Genomic DNA, 20,361 nt, shown 5'->3' with positions numbered 1-20,361 from the left:
AAAGATTAATCTCTGAAATACATAGATATTCGTTGGCGGATGGTGGAGCATGATGGTCTCATAGAAGGTCAGCCCAGCATCTGAGGCTTTTTGGTCTCCTTTCGAACTCCCACTTTTCGCCCTCTTTAGAAGTCAGGATTCGAACCCACAGTCTTGGGGCTTCCCTGCCTACACTGGCCAAGAGACCTCGCTCCGGGTACAGACTCCTTTTGGCCCCGCCCGTAAGGCTCCACCTCCTCCCTGGACCCGCCCTTTTTTGGTCTCCCCTCTCCAGGCCCCGCCCCACTAGCAATTCCGGGTTCGCGTTTGCTCAGCTCACAGCCTATCCTAAGGCACGAGGACCCATATGGGGCTGCTTCTAGCACTGCCTGAACGGCGAGTTCCTAACCTGGGAGGCCAGAGTCCTTTTTGAGTCTATCACGCGGACCACTTTTGCAAGCGATGAGAGGTTACAATGGGTTAGAGTGCCCGCGGATAGCGTGGCGGGATGGACTCCTATCTACCGGTTCAGGCTCGTCCAGGGCAGCCTGGCGCGCGCCGCGGCCGAGGAAAGCCCCCGGCGCAGGCCCCGGATATTTGTGTCAGCGAGGCCGCCATCGTCCCAGCTGATGGGTCGGGATACACGCTCTCGCTCGCGGTCAGCGGGTCGCAGAGGTCGCAGAGGCCGAAGGCGGCGGAGCCGGAGTGGGAGTCGGAGCCGAAATCGGAGCGGGAGCCATGGGCGGCGAAACCGGCGGCGCCGGAACGACGAAGGGCGGCGGAGGCGGCGAAGCCGGGAACGCAGGTGGGGTCGCTGCTTGAGCAGCGCTGGGGATTCGGCTCCTGAGGAGTGGGGAGACCCCGGAGTTAGGGAGAGCTTCCCGGAGAAATGGACATCAGGCAGCGGAAGGAAAGCAAGAGGTATTTCAGGCAGGACACCGGATGTTTGGAGGGACAGCAAGTAGCCCATTGAGCGAGGCAGGTGACACAGTGGTAATGGGACACCAGGTTGTGCACGTTCTTGGGTGTTGGGGTGAAGGGTTTGGCCATTATTCGTAGGGAAGTAGGGGGCCACGGGAGGATTTTGAACAAGGGAGTGACGTGATCTGGCTTACTTTGCAGAATTCCCTCTGGCTTTCACGTTGGTGAAGGGACTGACTGTGGAGGTAGGCAGGAGTGACACCAGGAAGGAGGAGAATAATAGTCGTCCAGGCAACAGATGATGGTGGCCTTCAGGAGAGGGAGACTGTGGGAGGCACAATGAGAAAGTGGGTAAATTTGAGTTGGATTTCGGAAGTAGAGGTGACAACACTTTCTAATGGAGGTGGATGTGAGAGAGAACTGTTGATGGCAGGTGGCAGGACTCAGTTGACTCCTAGGACGTGGTCTCAACTTCCCCATGACCCACAGTCCTTTAATTCTGTAGATGGGACACCTTGCCAGACTTGGTCTCTGTCTGTTCCAGCACAGAGGAACCAGCACAGTGATGGGAACTGACTCCAAAACCGGGATCCCAGTGCCCGCTCAGCCCCTAACAGGCTATGACACTCAGGCCATTCATTTCCCCACTATTACCCAAGTTTACTCACCTGTGTCCTCAATATTTCCATGGGGACACAAGATTTCCTCTCCAGACATTCATTGTTTTCCATTCCTTCAGCCCAGGAATTTTCAACCTTTTTTATCTCATGGCACACATAAACTACAAAATTCTGTAGCACGCCAAAAAATAGTTTTTTGGGTTTTTTTTGCCAACCTTACAGAAAAAAAAAAGGAATAATTTTGATTCATTAACACAGGATAGTTATTGTGTTGACTATTGTCATTTTTTATTTGACAATCTAAGGGAAAGAATGCCCCTGACTGAACAGTCAGGTATTGCTTGATTTAAAAATTCTTGTGGTGGCTCTGGCCGGCATGACTCAGTGGTTAGAGTGTCATCCCGAGCACTGAAGGGTCATAGGCTCGATTTCCCATCAAGGGCACATACCTGGGTTGCAGGTTCAATCTGGGGCCCTGGTTGGGACACGTGCAGGAGGCAATAAATTGGTGTGTCTCTCTTTCTCCCTCTTCCTCCCTCTCTCCCTCACTTTCACTCTCTAAAGAAAATCAATGGAAAAAATATCCGAGGATGAGGATTAATAAAAATTCTTGTGGCACACTGCTTTGAAATCACTCTTTCAGCCTGTTCTTCACACCCTAACCAGAATAGCCATAGTCAGACGCAGCTGATTGCCCTCTAGGCTGAGAAGGTGGCTTTTCCTTTTCAGTCTCCTAAGATCATTGCCACCCAGGAATTCCAGGAAGCTCTAAGTAGCAGAACAGAAATAATGAAGAGATGGTTTAAACAAGGGTTTGGCCAACTACAGCCTGTGGCCAAGAATAGTTTTTACATTTTGAAATGGTAAAGAAAAAAATCAAAAGAGCAGTATTTTATTATGTGAAAATTATATGAAATTCAAATTTTAGTGTCCAGAAATAAAACTTTACTTGAAACATAGCCATGCCCATTTGTTTACATACCATCCACAGCTGCTTTTGCACTACAGCAGCAGAGCTGGGGTTTTTTTCCAGAAAGTTTTGTTGACCCTGGATTAAGGCCCCAGTGTTGAAAGTTTAGCTCACGTGTAGCAGTAAGTCTTGTTATTGTCATTTTTGTATTTTTTCATATACTGTTTTCTAGTATTTGAATTGTTCACAAGAATCAACCACTGTAGATATCTAATTAATGTTTATAAAAATTTACATGTCCAAGGCTTCCAAAATAATTGGTTTTCATAGGTCAGATTTTTAAAAATCATGATTCCTTTTTCTTTTTTTTCAAATATGTTTTTATTGATTTTAGAGCAAGGAGGGTAGAGGGAGAGAGAAATAGAAACATCTGTGAGAGAGTCATTGATCAGCTGCCTCCTGCACGCCCCCTGCTGGGGATCAAGTCCACAAGCCAGGCATGTGCCCTGACTGGGAATTGAACCATGATTTCCTAGTTCATGGGTGGCCGGCTGGGCCATTTTTTATTTTTCAATGGCAGTTGACTATATATATATATAAATCCTCACCTGAGGATATGTTTATTGATTTTTAGAGGGGGGGGAGAGAAACATCAATGGTTTGTCTCCCATACATGCCTGACGGGATTGAACCCATAACCTAGGTAAATGCCCTGTCCAGGAATCAAACCCACAACCTTTTTGGTGTATGGGACAATGTTTCAGCTAACTGAGCCACCCCGCTGAGGCAACATACAATATTATATTAGTTTTGGGTGTACACCCCAGTGATTAGGTATTAATTAACTGCTAAGTGATCATTCTGATAAGTCTCATATCCATTTGATACCATACATAATCATTAAAATATTATTGACTATATTCCCTTTGCTATACTTTTCTGTAACTACCCATGACTATTCTGTAACTACCAACTTATACTTCTTTTTTTCTTTAAACTTATTTTTATTTTGTTAAAAGTTTTAAAATTGATTTTTGGAGAGGAATGGAGAGGGAGAGAGAGACACGGATGTGAGAGAGAAACATTGATTGACTGCCTCCTGCACACCACCTACTGGTGATTGACAAGCAACCTGGGCATGTGCCTTGACCAAGAATTGAACCAGCAACCTTTCAGTGCACGGGACAATTCCAAACAACCACACTGGCCAGGGCCTAGTTGTACTTTTTTTTTCTTCTTTTTTTAAAATATGTTTTTATTGATTTTAGAGAGAGGAAGGGAGATGGATAGAGAGATAGAAACATCAGTGAGAGAGAAACATCAATTGGCTGCCTCCTGCACGCCCCCAACTGGGATCAAGCCCAAAACATGGGCATGTGCCCTCACTGGGAATTGAACCTGAGACCTCTTGGTTCATGGGTCAACACTCAACCACTGAGCCACACCGGCTGGGCACAATTTGTACTTCTTAATCCCTTCACCTTTTTCACCCATCCCCTCTCCCATCTGGCAACTGTCAAAATGTTCTCTGTATCTGTTAGTTTGTTTCTGTCCTGCTTGTTCATTTATTTTGATTTTTAGATTCACTTGTTCATAGATATGTATTTATTGCCATTTCATTTTCATTTCTGACTGGTTCTTTTTTATGGTTTCTATGTCCTTTTTCATGCTGTTGAAGTTTTCACCTAAGTTTCTTGAGCATCCTTATAACCATTGTTTTGAACTCTGCATCTGGTAGTTTGCTTGCCCTCCATTGCATTTATTTCTTTTTCTGGAGATTTCTACTATTCTTGCATCTGGGACCTGTTTCTTTTTCTCCATATTTTGGCTGCCTCCCTATGTTTCTGTCTATTAGGTAGAGTGGCCTTGTGTAGTTGGTGTCCTGTAGGACCCAGTGGCACAGCCTCCCTAGTCACCCTAGCTGGGCTCTCCAGGTATGCCCATGTGTGTGCTGTGTGCACTTTCCTGTTGTAGTTGAGTCTTGATTGCTCTTAGTGTCACTGGGAGGGATTGACCCTCAGGCCAATCAGCTGCGAGGACCAGCTGCAACTGCAGTGAGGGTGCTGCTGTGCAGAAGCTGACCCTATGGAGCATGACTTCCTTCAGTGGGGCTTTGGTGCTCACTGAATATACCCCTTCAGTGTGTCACTTTTGGAGGTGGTAGGGTTGTAATCTGCCATGGTCAGAAGCTGTCCACCAGGTACACTGGCCCTGGGGTTTCCCAGAAGGTAAAAAGTTAGCCACCACCTGTGCCCTCCCTGGGGCCGCCTGGGACGAGCTACAGAGTGATCTGCAGATGGCTGCTACTTGTGTTGGGCTTGGAGGTGCCCAGGAGAGGCCAAGGTGTGAACCAAGCAGGCTGCTGCTAGTGCCAGGCCTGGGACCACTTAGCAAGAGGCAGGGAGTATGCAGAGGCCAGCTGCTACTTGTTTGAGAGATTTTAGGAAAGCCCAAAGTATAAGGCAAGAGAAGCCAGTTATATGGAAAAGCTACTGGAAATGGCTTGGATGGACCAGCAAGTTGGGTGGGATCGGGTCTCAGGGAATCACCAGGGTGGGGCAAACAGTGTCAGCCAGGTTGACAGAGACTCAGATATGGCTCCTGCCTATTGGCTGGGGCGGGGGGGGGTGTCTCAAAAAAGGAACAGTGGCCTCTGTCAGCACTTGTCTGGCAGAAAGCTGCACCCCCAGCTCTTGCCCTGATGCCAGACAATTCAGTTCCTCCCCGTATGTCCCTGGTTTCTTTCAAGCTGCTGCCCCAGTGCTGGAGCTCAGAGGGAATGAGTCCAAGTATGTTCATGCACGTGCCCTTTAAGAGGAACTGCCTGGGACTCCAGCAGCCTCTGTCTCACTCAGCCACATTCCCCACTGGTTTTAAAGCCAGAGTTATGGGGACTTGTTCTCCTGGCACTGGAATCTGGTTTGAGTGGGCTGGTGTGAGGCTGGGACCCCTCACTCAGGGGGGACCTCCACAGCAAAGATAGCCATCCCTCCAGATTTTATTTTTTATTTTTTAAAGATTTTTAATTGATTTTTAGGAAGAGAGAAATGGACTTCCATTCAGCTATATTTCAGATGTTTCTGAATGATGGTGGTTCTATAGTTTAATTTTTAATTTTTAATGTGATTGTGGGAGGGTTCGAGTACCACATTTACCTATGCCACCATCTTGACCAGAAGTCTCCAGATTTTTTGACATGAGCTTAATAGGTGGAACATTTAACAAACTAAAGACAGATTTAGTTTTTCCTCTCCTTGCTCAGAGGAGAGGAAAATAATCCATCCCTAGAGTCTTGCCCATTATGTTCCCTGTTCCCAGTGCCCTTCCCTGGCCCTTTATTGCTGCCAGTTTTACTCCAGTTCACTCCTGCCCATCCTGTATGGCTAGTTTAAACACCATTTTTTCCTGCAAGCCCTCACTTGGCACCTTGGAGAGATCAGGTCTTCTGGTTCAAACTCTTATTGCTCTTGTACCATCTAGCCCCAGCCCACCTCCCTGCCCTCATCTCCTCACTCTTCCCCTCACTTACTCTGCTCCAGCCACATGGGCCTCCTTGCTGTTCCTTGAACTTGCCAAGTAAATTGTTACCCAAGGCCTTTGTTCTTGCTATGCCCTCTGCCTGGATTACCCTCCACCCAGATCTCCCCATACCTCCCTCCTCCACTTCCTATAGTTATCTCCTCAGGGAGACCCTCTCTTACCTTCTGTTCCCTAATTTCACATTATTTCTTTGTGGTTCAAAGCACTATCCCATATCACACTGTGTGTTTCCTTGTTAATGTGAGCCCCACGAAGGAAGGGACCATCAATGATTTGGTCACTGCTATGTTCCCAGGATCTAGAACAGTCCCTGGCACACAGCAGGTGCTCACTAAACATATTTCAAACAAATGACTGACTAGCAGGCAGTATAGCAGACCCTTTCGGATTTCCTTCCCAGGTCAGATTCAGAGGAAGACCAGTGGCAGCAGCGAGGAAGGCAGAGCCGGAGCCCACAACCACCCCGATGGCGCTCACAGGGCCAATCCTCTCAGTCCGATTCAGACAATGAGCGGCAGTGGCAGCTGCAGGGCCGCTGGGCCCGCCACCGGCGGACACGCTCTTGCTCCTCCTCATCCAGCTCTGCATCCCCAGACCACTCCCAGAGCCCACGGGAGGTGGCTGCAGCCCTGAGCCAGCAACAGAGCTTGCAGGAGCGGCTGCGGCTACGTGAAGAGCGGAAGCAGCAGGAGGAGCTTATGAAGGCCTTTGAGACGCCTGAGGAGAAGCGGGCTCGGCGGCTGGCCAAGAAGGAGGCCAAGGAGAGGAAGAAACGGGAGAAAATGGGCTGGGGCGAGGAATACATGGGCTACACCAACACCGACAATCCCTTTGGCGACAACAACCTCCTGGGCACCTTCATCTGGAACAAGGTGAGCTGGTCGTATCCACAAAGTGCTTGATGATTAGTTCTGTGTTTGTGCCATTCGCAAAATTTTCCTGCCTTTCTAATCGTTTTTACTTCACATATTTTTTATAACTTCTGTTTTTTCTTTTTAAATATATCTTTATTGATTTCAGAGAGAGGAACTGAGAGGGAGAGGGAGAGAGAGATAGAAACATCAATGATGGGAGAGCCATTGATCGGCTGCCTCCTGCATGCCCCCTGCTGGGGATTGAGCCGGCAAGCCAGGCATGTGCCCTGACCCGGAATTGAACCTCCATCTCCTGGATCATAGGTTGATGCTCAACCGCTGAGCCATGCTGGCCAGGCTACAACTTCTATTTCAAGAGATGTTGTTTAGCACTCACAGCACACATTCCCAGGCTGCACTTTGCCATGCAGAGTTTATCTTATACACACACGTGCATACACATATACCGGTTTTGCTCTCTTGTCTGTTGCAGTATAACATTTCGGCATGCTTTGCCCCCCAAACCAGCCTAACCTCAGTGTGACTGGGAATAGGTTCTTAGTGTTACACACTCAAGGTGGGATTCCATGGTTGTACTCTGTCAGCTCAGAGCTGTCATTTCATCCTTGAGGTGAAAATTACTCAGTGGTTACTTACCTGCAGCCATGGCCTTGGGCATAGAGCTGAGAACAACAGAATTTCTGTTACAGTTCTGGAGGCCAGAAGTCTGAAATCAAGGTGGCAGCAGGGCCATCCTCCCTTAGGAGGATCTGGGGTAGGATTCTTCCTATCTCTTCCAGCTTCTGATGATTGCTGGCAACCCATGACTTGTGGCTTTATCACTGTAGTCTCTGCCTCTGCCATCACATAGCTGTCTTCCCTCTGTGTCTGTATCTTCACATGGCATTATCCTCTCTGTGTCTGTGTCTAAATTTATTTTTCCCTATAAGGACACCAGTCACTGGATTAGGGCCCAGCCTAATCCAGAATGACCTCACCTTAACTAATTATATCTGCAGAGACTCTTGTTTCCAAAAAAGATCACATATACAGCTTCCAGGTGTTGAGATGTGAACATATTTGGGGGGAGGATGCAGTTCAACCCAACACAGCACCCATCGGTGGTCAGAGAGAGGGGGAGAAGCAGGCACAGTTGGAGGCTGGGGCATCTCCACTCATTGCCCACATTCTAGGCATGGATTCTTGCCACTCTCTTGAATACACTGAGCCCATTCCACCTTGGCCTTTGTACTCACCATTCCTCTGCCTTAGAATACTCCCTACCTCTTTTGTGGCTGGTTCTTTCTCATCCTTCAGATCTCAGCTGACATGGTCCTTTTTCAGAGAGACCGTCCTGGTCCCCTTGGTCTCCCAGGTCTCTCTGGTATTCTTTATCAGGGCACTGCTCCTGCATTTCTAGCACTTTACTAACAAACTTGTGTGGTGCACCTGCCAGATGCTGGATACTGTGTGGACCCTGGGCACACACCCACAAGTGAGGGAGACAGAGATCACTATCCCTGTGGGTCCAGCAGTCTCGAGAGGGAGACGAACTATAATAAGTAAGTTAGCAAAGTACATAGAAGAGAGAACAAAGGCAGGTGTGGTGCAGCAGTGACCACAATTAATAAGCGGGCCCAGCCCTAGCAGGTGTGGCTCAGTGTTTAGAGGGTGGGCCTGGGCACCAAAGGGTCTCGGGTTCAATTCCCGGTCAAGGGCATGTACCTGGGTTGCAGGTTTGATCCCTGGACCATCAGGGCATATGTGGAAGGCAACCAATCAGTGTCTCTCTCACACATCAGTGTTCCTCTGTCTCTCCCTCCCCCTCCCTCTCTCCCTTCTTTCCTACCCCCTCCCTTCCACTCTCTCTAAAAATCAATGGAAAGAATATCCTTGGGTGAGGATTAACAAAATAAAATAAAATAAGCAGTCCCAGAAAGGTCTCATTGCAAAGGTGATTTCTAAGTATACATCCTAATTTATAATGTACAGTTCCTGCCAAACTGAGCTCCACAGGGTAAGCTCTGTCCCCAGGGCCAATGCAAATGAATAAGCTTGCTGTAGTTCGATTGGTGTGAGCACATACATGCTCAGGCATTACCCCAGTGAGCCTTTCTCAGCCCAGTATGGCCTTGGGGAGTTCACCCATGAGAGGGCTTCACCGCACACAGCAAGTCCAGCTAGGTTTCTCCGTGAAACAAGTCAGCAGGTCCCAACAGACTCTCCCATGATCCCTGCAGGAGTGGGCCCAGCTGTGTCTCTTCTGTGCTTCAGCACATGTTTCACTCACAGTAGAGGGGGCTTTGTAGGTTGGATTGTATCAAATTGATTTGATTTGTAGTGGAGGGTGGAGAGCATCTTCTAGTGGAAGGCATGAGGTGTGCCTGGGAACAGGTTGCTTTACTCTCGTCATCTGCAAAGCAGATGCTGTGGTCTGTTCACCTCTGTCTTTATACACGAGTGTGTCGAAGCTTCCTCATGGGAGGTTCCAGGGAGGGCAGTGGAAGGGAGGCACCTCTGCTCAGCAGGCCTGTGGTTGACCCTTCCAGGCCCTGGAGAAGAAGGGGATCAGCCACCTGGAGGAGAAGGAGCTGAAAGAGCGGAACAAGAGAATCCAGGAGGACAATCGACTAGAGTTACAGAAGGTGGGGGTGCCCTTGACCTGTCCACATGGAGTCAGGAGGCCTTCCTTCATAGGGGCCCCAAGGCTGGTTTGCCCTTGTTTAAGTCAGACAGGACCTGATTGGCTTACATGGAAAGTCCAAGGGGTGCTGGCTTTAGGAACAGCTTGATCCAGGGGCTTAGGCAGTATCTCCAGCGAGCTGCTTCACATTGGCTTTCCTGGCCTCTGGGTTTTATGTTCAGACTCTCCTCTCAGGGTGGCCAAAGTGGTCCTGCCAGCTCCAGGCTGCTATGTCTTCAGTAGAATGAGGGCCTCTCCTGCCCAGGGTCTGTCTGAAACCTCAGGCTTCCCTGGACCAATACCTGTGTCCAGAGCTGGTGGGTTGGGGCTAGGCCTGGGTTATAGTCCCATCCACAACCCTAGGGGATCTCATGGCCTGGGAGGACACAGGGCAGGCCCCACAAGACCCCCACTATCCAGCTGCCCTGCCTTCATCCTCCCTGTGCACCCCCCAGGTGAAGCAGCTGAGGCTGGAGCGGGAGCGGGAAAAGGCCATGCGTGAGCAGGAGCTGGAGATGCTGCAGCGGGAGAAGGAGGCGGAGCACTTCAAGACGTGGGAGGAACAGGAAGACAACTTCCACCTCCAGCAGGCCAAGCTTCGGTGCTGTGCTCAGGCGGGGAGAGGCGGGGGGCTGCCCACCACCAGCCTTTGTTTACCAAAACCCTGCATTGCCTCCCTTCACCCACCACCCTGTTTCTGGACTCAAACACATAGAGTTTGTTTCTGCCCCAGGGCCTTTGCACTTGCTATTTACACTTCCTAGAACCTACTGTCCCAGCTATTCCCCCTCACCCTTTGTGGTTTTGCCTATTACATCCTTGCGGGGAGAGCCCTCCTCAACCCCTTTTCTGGCACTAGCCCCTGCTTTGCATGCACACCTGTTGCTGGTGCACTCCTGTCTCTCCCATTGGACTGAGTGCTGAGCAAACTCCTGAATGCACTGGCTACTTGTCTCAGAACTGCACAAGCTGAGTGTAGTGTGCTAGTCCCTCTAGCCCACAGGGGTGTTTGCTCATCAACCGTGTTTATAGAGAAGGAAAATGAGGCTCCTGGGGCTTTTGAGTTGTTTGAGACCACACAGGTATCTGAACCAGTGGCCCTGTGTGTGTGCACCCAGAGCCCACCCCTGGTCCCCTCCTCGCCCTTCTCTCTGCCAGCCACACCAATCCTGGCCAGAGGCTCACCTCAGGTGAGACAAGGGTCAGCCTCTGACCTGTGTCCCCTGGGATACAGCACTGAGGCTCTAGATCTTTCAGCTTGGGCATCCTGTCCACTGAGAAGTGGTCCTCTCTGCCCCTCTGGCTCCACTCTCACCACTGCTCATCAGACCTCATGCTCACTCCTGTTGCTGCCCCTTATGGGCCTGTGCCTCCTAGCTAACTTTTCTTCTCCACATGATGCCTTCTCTTTCAGGAAGCCTTCCCTGACCACCACCCCCTGTGGGCTGGGCTCCTCCCCTGGCTCCCTCACTGGTCACCCCCATGGGCAGGATTATGGGAGGGAGGCCACAGCCTGGGCTCTGACACACACACCCCCCCCTCCCTGCAGCTCCAAGATTCGAATCCGGGATGGACGGGCCAAGCCCATTGACCTGCTGGCCAAGTACATCAGTGCTGAGGATGATGACCTGGCTGTAGAGATGCATGAGCCTTATACCTTCCTCAATGGCCTCACGGTGGCTGACATGGAGGACCTGCTGGAGGATATCCAGGTACTGCCCAGCCCCACCACCCACAGCCTGGCTTCCCCAAGATGTACTTTTACCCCACCTCTCTGTGCCTGCTCCTCCAGGTATACATGGAACTTGAGCAGGGCAAGAACGTGGACTTCTGGCGGGACATGACCATCATCACAGAGGATGAAATCTCTAAGCTCCGCAAGCTGGAGGCCTCTGGCAAGGGCCCAGGTAATGCAGGGCCAGCGCTGACCCCGAGCAGCTGAGCAGAAAGATACCAGGGTGTGCTCTTGGGCACATGTATCTGTATTGGTGGGAGTTGCCAAGGGCCAGGTGGTTCTATGGGAAGCTAGCCTGTTTCTTCTTTTGGGTTTTCCACAGCCCTCTGGAGGCCTCTTTGGGAGCCACCAGGGGGCAGCACTGAACAGTGGGACCTCCAAGTCCTGGGCTAGAGGTTCTCCCGGGATGGAGGGGCTTCCTTTAAGTGATTACTCAGCAGTTCCAGGCTTCCCTGGGAGCAGTGCCAGCAGGGGCTTTTTGTTTGGGTGTCAAGTTTTCTCTGGAGACTGTTTGAGTGAAGGCAGGACCCAGCTCTGCTTGGTGGGAAATCCCACTCTTTTCAAGTTGGCGTTTTTTTTTAACCCAGGGTTGTTTTTTTCTTTATCAAAATTACCACGTGTGTATGTTCATAGGGGTGATGAACTCCCCCATAATCCCTGGAGGCAGAATTGCCCCAGTTGAGAGCCAGTGCTCTAAAAGCTCATCACCAATTGCAACAGGCTTGCGCCTCCAGCCCCCTAAAGCCACTGACTTTAACAGTTCCAGGTTCTGTGGGCCTCATGTCTCTGTTACTAAGCTTTATTCTTCTTCACCCACTTCTGGTGGCTGAGGATGTGAGCCCTCCCTTCCCCCTGGCCTTGTAAATGTCATTCACATCTCAGATGTGGGTCGGGACAATTTCCTTCCTCTTACAGAAAGGACAAATATCCTTTATTTTTGTAAAGGAGTTTTGTTTCTCACGTCCTCTTAGCAGTTACATCCTGTAGTAACTTCCTGAGAAAGGAAGAGAAACTCTTGGTTGTCAGAAATGTGTGTCCAGGAAGTCTCTTTTGGTGGTATTGGGAATGGGTATAGACCTGGTTGGAAGGGTACTATGGGGCCGGTGGACAGAATAACAGTTACGAGTGTGGCTCTAGGTGCAAATACAGGCCACTGAGCAGCTCAGTAACCATGGCTGGTCGGCTCCATCCTGGGTGCTCAGTTGTCCTTTTTGTTGCATAGACATGATAAAACCCCTCCAGGAGGGTTGAATGAAGAGAAATGGGTAAGTAGTGTCAAACACTGGAAACAGAACCTGCATATATGACGCTGTCCACCACCCACCCCAGCCTTCCAGCTGTACCTTGAAAGTGCTCAGACACATCGAGAAGCTCATCAGGCCCCCTTTTTCTTGTCCCCAGGCCCTTTCTCTCCCACCCCCCAATGCAGTGGGTTGGCCCCTACCATCCTCCTGGGGCTCCCTTCATTTTCTTCAGTAAGGGAGCCCCTCTTTCTGGGACCCCACATTTCCTTTTGTGGTTTGTGCCCTCATCTTGGTGGGGCACAACCTGCCATAACTTCTGGAGGAGGGCAGGTAGTTCTTGGATATCCTGTGTGTCAGGAAATGCTTCTCTCTCCCCCTGGCTGGTGTTAGCTAGGCTGGATATAGACTGGGAGCAGGGTGTTTTCTTCAAAGGCTGAAGAACCCTCCCCACTGGCTGAAGGGACATCCCACATGTCTGGCCGCTTCCAATGCTCTGCCCATGGATATTCAGGGTGGCTTCCAAGCCTAAGACATAGCTTCTTTTGAACATGACTGAACAGCTCTTGGCTTCCACAGGAACAGCTTTCTGTTTGGGTTGTTAGTTTTCACTGGTGGCTCCATTTGTTTGAGAGCAAGGCTCGATTCCGCTTGGCCTGATATGGGGGTTGTTGCCAAATTCAGTTTTGGTCCCTTGTTTCTGGGCCTATTGTAGACCAAGGCCACGTTCCCAGCCTGTAGGTTGACTACTGAGGCCAGTGCTGCTGAGGGCCACTTGGGTACACAACAAAAGGGACTGAGTCTCTAGATGCTGGTTCTGGGGTCCGAGGTTGGATGGTCACAGGGACTTGGGTACCTCAAACCTGTGTGATCCACTGTGACCATGTGTCCAGCAACAGGGGTCCTCGAATCCTGCTTTCCAGAAGGGAACATGAATTCGTTGCCCACTCCCTTATTCACCCAGCAGCTTCATACAGAGCTCCCAGTCAGCCCAGCTGAGTGCTAGAGAAACAGCACTGGGAAGCCCAGGGAGGTCCTTGCCCTTGGGAAGCCACATATTGGGGTGCAGTCCAAGGGAGTAATCTGGTGGTCAGGGAAGAATGTAGCAGGTACCTTCTTGCTGATTGCTGAGGATAGTTGTTGCTGATGGAAAGTACTACATGTGCAAAGGCCCTGGGGCAGGAGCTGGGCTTGGCATCTATGATAAGCAACAAGGAGGCTGGTTTGCCAAAGCAGGTAGGGTCAGGCAGTATCTGGCCCTGTCCTCAGGGGCCTCTCAGTCTAGAAGGAAGGGACGTGTCCTTGGGCTCCCAGCCCATGATAGATACTGGGACAGACTTCCTGCAGGACAGAGGGGCCTGTTTGTCTTGGGGCAGTGTGAGGACTTCCCGCAGTACCTGGGAAATAAGCAGCTCTTCCTGTTGTGATGAAGTGTCCTCTGTGTCAGGCACAGCACAGTGCCCACATGCATGGTCTCAACGGGCTTCATAGAGGGGAAAACAGGCCCAGAGAGGGTGAGCTACTTGTCCAAGATTACACAGCTGGGACTGGCATAGCAGGATCTGAATTCCAAACAGTCCGGCTACTGGGCAAACACTCCTGGCTCTTCCATGTGGTTTGGGGAAGGCAGTGATGGGCAAGGATGGTAGACTGGGCACCTGGGTCCCTGCGTGGTGCTGAGTGGCCCCTGCCTCACTGCAGGCGAGCGGCGAGAGGGCGTCAACACCTCTGTCAGCTCCGATGTGCAGTCAGTCTTCAAAGGGAAGACGTACAGCCAGCTGCAGGTCATCTTCCAGGGTATCGAGGGCAAGATCCGGGCCGGGGGCCCCAACCTGGACATGGGGTACTGGGAGAGCCTACTGCAACAGCTGCGTGCCCACATGGCACGTGCCAGGTGAGTGGGAAGCGGGTATCAGTCACCTCAGCAGGGTACTGTCCTGGGTGGGTGGGTGGGTCTCATGTCTCTTGAGATCTTACCTAGGGGACAGGAGCCATCTCCATCAGTCCTGTTGAGTGGGCCTGGCCCCTAAGTAACCTTGGGGGCCATATTGGCTTGCCTTCCTTACCGCCTTTATTAAGCACCTGACCTTTGTTTCAGGTGGGGTCAGCAGGCATCACAAGAAGTCCCCAGGCTGCCTATCCCCGCCTTCTGCTTGCCCCCCACACCCTGTGTACAAATTCTCAGCGTGCTTGGCACTGCTGTGTAAACACAGCGCTTGCCTGCAGCTGACTGTGTACTTGCCTCTAAATTTATCTTCTCTGCCTGCTCCGCCTCTCTTCCGGCCCAGCCTTGCCTTTAGGTTACACCCCCATGTTAATACCCTGGTGTAGGGACCTGCCCTCTCCCGGCTATGAGATAGCCCTCTGAGGTTTCTGACCTCAAGTCCCATTTTTCTCATGGTCAAAAGCCTTAACCATGGAATGAACATACTGGGCTGGGGCCCCAGCCTGTGTTGTACCCACTTACTGCCCTCTCAACCTCTGTGTCCTAGCAGCAAAAGGGGGGGGATCATGAGAAAGTCTGAGGGAGGATGGAACCCCCTACCCCCACCCAGTCAGGGTGACCACCCAGCCCATGTTCCAGGCTTCGTGAGCGGCACCAGGACGTGCTGCGGCAGAAGCTCTACAAGCTGAAACAGGAGCAGGGTGTGGAGAGTGAGCCACTATTCCCCATCCTCAAGCAGGAGCCCCAGTCTCCTGGCCAAAGGTAGGCCCTACTCAGAAGTTCCCCTTCCTCACCTGGGGGCCCAGGATGAACCCCCCTACTCCAAGGGGCTCCACATACCCCTGGAGGGATCAGGGCAACTGCCCACCCAGCCCATCCTCAGCCCTGCCTTTCTCGCCTCAAAGCCTGGAGCCTGAGGACCAGGCCCTGACCCCACCTGGGCCCTCCTTGGAGGGCGGCCATGTAGAGCCTGAGTCAGAGGAGGCAACACCGGCAGAGGGCGAAGCAGAGGGGGAGGCTGTACTCATGGAGGAGGACCTGATCCAGCAGAGCCTGGACGACTACGACGCGGGCAAGTACAGTCCCCGGCTGCTCACAGCCCATGAGCTGCCACTGGACGCCCACGTACTAGAGCCCGACGAGGACCTGCAGCGCTTACAGCTGTCACGGCAGCAGCTTCAGGTCACAGGTGTGCACCAGGGGCAAATAAAGCCATTATCTGGGTGTGGGCAGGGGGACTATTGGGGCAAGAGGCTGCTGGGGCCAGGGCCAGCCAGGGGTCTTGATGATGAACCTGTTTCTTTCCCTCTCCTTCCCTGTCTCTGAACATTCAGAGATTAGATGTTTGTCTACTTTCATTCAGTGGGCTTGGTGACCCGCTGGCCCCAAGGAAAAGGCCATTGGGGCGGGGGGGGGGGTTACGAGAATAGAAGGGAGGGACGGGGAGAGAGAGAGAAATATCGATGTGAGAGAGACATTGATTGGTTGCTTTCTGCACACATTTGACTGGGGCCAGGGATCAAACCTGCAACCTAGGCATGTGCCCTTGACTGGGAATCGAACCCGTGACTCTTTGGTGCCCAGGCCAGTGCTCTAACCACTGAACCACACAGGCTAGGGTGATGGTCATTTTTATATCCTATGCCCAGCCCTGCTGTGAGCTCCTTATATGCTACTCACTAGAGGAGCAGGGGCAGGGGCGCACCTTAGCCTCCCTGCGCTACTGTTGTCCTGGGTGCAGAAGAGGAACAGCCTCAGGAAGGCCCCTGCCCAGGGTCCCCTGGCAGGTCTCTAACAGTCAGGGTCTTCAGCCACTCAGCAGGGAACATATGATGTTTGGTGCCCACACTGGGAGGACAATGAGCATAGATGCCTGAGGATAGGGGGCACTGGGCAGGCAAGGCAGGTTGAGAGCCAGGGCCTGTCCCTCTCTGTGCCTTTACCCTGAGCCTCAATTCTGTGAGAGACCTATTAGGGTGGGGTAGGCTTGGGCTGCCCTTCACACCATCCTGGGAGGGAGGCCCAGCCTCCCTGTGAATGGGGGGGGGGATTGAAGCCCAGTAGTACCTCAGTCCCGAATAACAGCCGCCACCCCCCCACAGGTGATGCGAGTGAGAGCGCAGAGGACATCTTCTTCCGGCGGGCCAAGGAGGGCATGGGCCAGGATGAAGCGCAGTTCAGCGTGGAGATGCCACTGACAGGCAAGGCCTACCTGTGGGCTGACAAGTACCGTCCGCGTAAGCCACGCTTCTTCAATCGTGTGCACACGGGCTTCGAGTGGAACAAGTACAACCAGACGCACTATGACTTTGACAACCCGCCACCCAAGATTGTACAGGGCTACAAGTTCAACATCTTCTACCCCGACCTCATCGACAAGCGCTCTACCCCTGAGTACTTCCTGGAGGCCTGTCCTGACAACAAGGACTTTGCCACCCTTCGCTTCCACGCCGGGCCGCCCTATGAGGACATTGCCTTCAAGATTGTCAACCGCGAGTGGGAATATTCACACCGCCACGGCTTTCGCTGCCAGTTCGCCAATGGCATCTTCCAGCTCTGGTTCCACTTCAAGCGCTACCGTTACCGGCGGTGATGGCCCTGCATTCCCCCTGGACCATCTGACAGGAGTGGCGAAGCTGTAAGCCTTCCCTGGTTGGGTCATGGCCCACCTCAAACTGGGCCTTCTGCTCACCAGACTCACTTTATTTGTGTGAGCAGCAGGTCACAGTGGCACTGCCTCGGAGAGGGGATGACTGGGACAGGCTGGCCCAGGATTCTGACATGCAAGAGGGGCCACTGGTGGAATTCCTTGAGCCCAAGGAACCCAGCAAGTGTCAAGCAACCTCACTGTCCACATGGGCGGACTGAGGCCCAAGCCCCGTGTTAGAGAAGCCCTGCAGTGCAGGCCTTGACCTGGGAGCAGCATGGGGCCTAGATGTGGGTTATCAAGCTTTTGAGGGGCAGGAAACCCAAGTTCAGAGCTTTGATTGGCCCTCAGACACAGCTGGCTGCTGCAGGGCCCACACTCCTGGCCCTTTCCCAGCCCACCTCCCTCAGTGCCCACACCATTAGAACCCGGGCCCTTGTTCCAAAAGAGACCGTATGTTCCAAAAGGGACTGTTTGAGGGGCATCCCACTCACATCGCCCCTGGTGCTGGCTGTGGGGTCAGTCTCCCCCCAAGTGGGCATGAAGGACACATCATCATCCACCATCAGGTCCAGGAACCAAGGGTCACCGAAAAGTTCGTCCACACCACTGAGCAAAAGAGCACCCAGGAGCGCTGGCAGCCTCCATGGGTTCAGCTCTGGTGCCCCCATCTGGCCTGGGTGTTCCCCTCATCTCAGAACAGCTGTGTTCTTCGAGACCACCTCCCAGCCACCATAGAGCTGCCCTTGTTCCTGTGTCTCAGGGACAGTCAAGACACTGACAGGTACAGTCACACACCCATAGTCACAGACTGTCAATGGTACAGCAGGCCGACTGACCCCAGAAACACATTTCTTTCATCGATCTATTATGAAGACATTTCCAGACTAAAGTGGGAAGAACCTACACCAAACCCTGAAGTGCCACCTCCCGGCTCCTGGGATAGCCCCATCCCAATACCGATTTCATCTGGAAATATTTTGGGTTGCTTCTCTAAAAACACTTTTTTAGATGGGGAGGGAAAATCTTGTTTATTTTCATTTATTGGTTGTCTCATTTTTTTAAAATAAACACTGTATTTTAGAATAATTTTAGATTTTCTGAAATGCTGAAAAGATAGCCCCCAAGTTCCTACACCCACATCCAGCTGTCCCCATTGTTAACATCTCACATAACCACGGCACACTTGTCACAACTAAGACTTATGAAACCCATCCAAGAAGAACTTTTAAAAACAACCACAACACCTAAAAATAGTGAACAGTTGTTCCTGAGGAAGCTTCTCATAGTTAGTGGGTTTCCTCCATCTCTGCCTCCGGCCCATCAGCCTCCTCCCATTAGGGCATAATCATAAACACTCCAGACTTGACCATGATGCTGGGAGGTGAGTAGCTGCTTACCTAGGCCAAGAGGTGACTCAGTGAAATACATCTGGTCAAGCGGCACCCTCTCCACACTGCAGACCCTAGCCCACCCAACCAACCTGGTCCAGGATGAGGAAGATCCATATGGCAGCATGAGGACCATTTCTGTCTCATCAGAACCCTTAGCAGACATCACTAAACAATCACTAATTGCCAGAGCAACCTTAGAATCCCTGGCAGCCAGCAGCCACTACCAAATGATCCATGGCCTGCTTGCCTGTCACTGAGTGCAAGGTAGACCCCAGAGGTACTCCTGTGCCTAGCTCAGGGCTTGGTCATGATATGGGTAAGGCCCCATTTTGTCCTCACAGCATGCGTGCTGCTATAGCCTGGCCCTGACCTCACACCAGCTCTACACAGGATTTATGTCCATTTGGGGAAACAGGCTCACGGAGGCCCACATTTTCAACCCTAGAAAGTGGCAATCAGGGTTTAAATCTGAATTTCTCCAACTTGGACAACCCTACCTCCCAGACCACCACTCATGTCTAAGCCTCAGTTTCTCCACCTACCCCCAGAGGAGTCCTCCCAACCCCAGTGTCCTGGCTCCTCCTCATGTGCCCCTGTAGTTCAGGCAGTGTGTCCACTCCAAGGGAGAAGGTGGCTGTACTAGGTGAAGGTAGCCATCTGCCCGACTTGCTAGGTGTGTTTAGTCAGGAGGCCCTAGTCTGGAGGGAGGAGAGCTGGGCTCAGATGCCAGCAGCCCAAAGAGTCAGGCTGGGGAAAGGGGAAGGCACTGTGTCTGAGGGACCTCAGAAGGGACACTGAAGGCTTCCTGGAGGAGGGCTGCTGGGCAGAGGAGGGTGGAGCCTGCCTTGCAGGGGAAAAGACAGCAGGTTCGCCCAGGGCAGGGGTCACAGCAGGACTGAATGCAAGCCCAGTAACTGGACTCTCCCCAAGGGCACTGGGGAACCATACAGGGTGAGTGAACTGGGCAGGGGCATGAGCTGAGTGTCAAGGAGACCCCTCAGGCAGATTGAAGGCACCGCACTCATCCAGCTGCCCCAAGGTCCACCCAGTGTTTCCTAAGCTGCCCCCAACCCCACCCCCAGTTCTTCCTGCTGTGTCCAAATCTAAGAATAGATGCTCCCTGCCTGGCCCCCACGGGAAACCACAGCCACAAGGGGGACATCCTGAGCTTAGCCTCTGCTCCCACCATATGCTGCCCCCCCCCACCCCAGCCATCTCAATATCTCCGAAGCCTCCTGTGTGCCCATTGAGCTAGGAGGGGGTAAACAGAGGCCTGAAGATCTCCAGCCACCAACCCAGGAGGTGGAGGAAGCCCAGAGTTGACGTTCAAATTCCACCCACATGTGCCCTTGGCCATGTCATTTCCTCCCTCTAGGCCTCAGTTTCCCCATTTATAAAATGAGCATCTTTACCTCCTGCATTGCAGAGCTGCAGTGAGACCTAGACCAGACTAAATGCGAGTTAAGTGCGTATCTCTGACCCCTGCTCTGGCTGTTTCCCAGAAGGAGCACCGTCCTTATCTCCAGGCAGAGGAAGTGGGAATGGAACAGTTTCCCTCCATCTCTTCCCCCACCATCTGGAGCTCCAGCCCCACATCCTCTTCCCACCACATCTGCCCTCACTGCAGGTTCCCAAAGCCTCATGCTCTCTCTTGCCTCCAAAGTCTTGCACATGTGATTTCTGCCATGTCTCTTGCACCTGGAAACTTCCTACTCATCCCACAAAGCCCGAGTTATCATGCCTTCTCCAAGACTCAGGATGCCTTCCTGGCTCACCTCCTGGGCTTCTCTATGCCCCATTACTTCCTCTGGTCGTGACTGCAGAGGGTTAGGACTGTTTGTGTCTACCTCTGTCTTTCTCCAGCCTGGAGGGTCCTTGAGAGCAGGTCTTGT

At 52.1% G+C, this 20,361-nt stretch overlaps 1 protein-coding gene across 1 annotated transcript; it reads left to right on the top strand.

Moving 5' to 3' along the window:
• Positions 1-584: 584 nt before the first annotated feature.
• Positions 585-18,164, top strand: CACTIN (cactin, spliceosome C complex subunit). The gene is made up of 10 exons (XM_081136704.1): positions 585-784; positions 6,371-6,842; positions 9,374-9,469; positions 9,963-10,108; positions 11,057-11,219; positions 11,300-11,414; positions 14,185-14,377; positions 15,068-15,190; positions 15,334-15,617; positions 16,531-18,164. The coding sequence occupies exons 1-10, from the start codon at positions 609-611 to the stop codon at positions 17,019-17,021; spliced, it is 2,259 nt and encodes a 752-aa protein (XP_080992830.1). The 5' UTR covers positions 585-608; the 3' UTR covers positions 17,022-18,164.
• Positions 18,165-20,361: the final 2,197 nt, after the last annotated feature.

The sequence above is a fragment of the Miniopterus schreibersii genome (genome assembly GCF_964146895.1).
Source record: "Miniopterus schreibersii genome assembly, chromosome: 4".
Lineage (NCBI taxonomy): Eukaryota > Metazoa > Chordata > Mammalia > Chiroptera > Miniopteridae > Miniopterus > Miniopterus schreibersii.
Note: the sequence above shows the minus strand (reverse complement) of the source record. Positions and strands in the feature narration are given on the sequence as shown.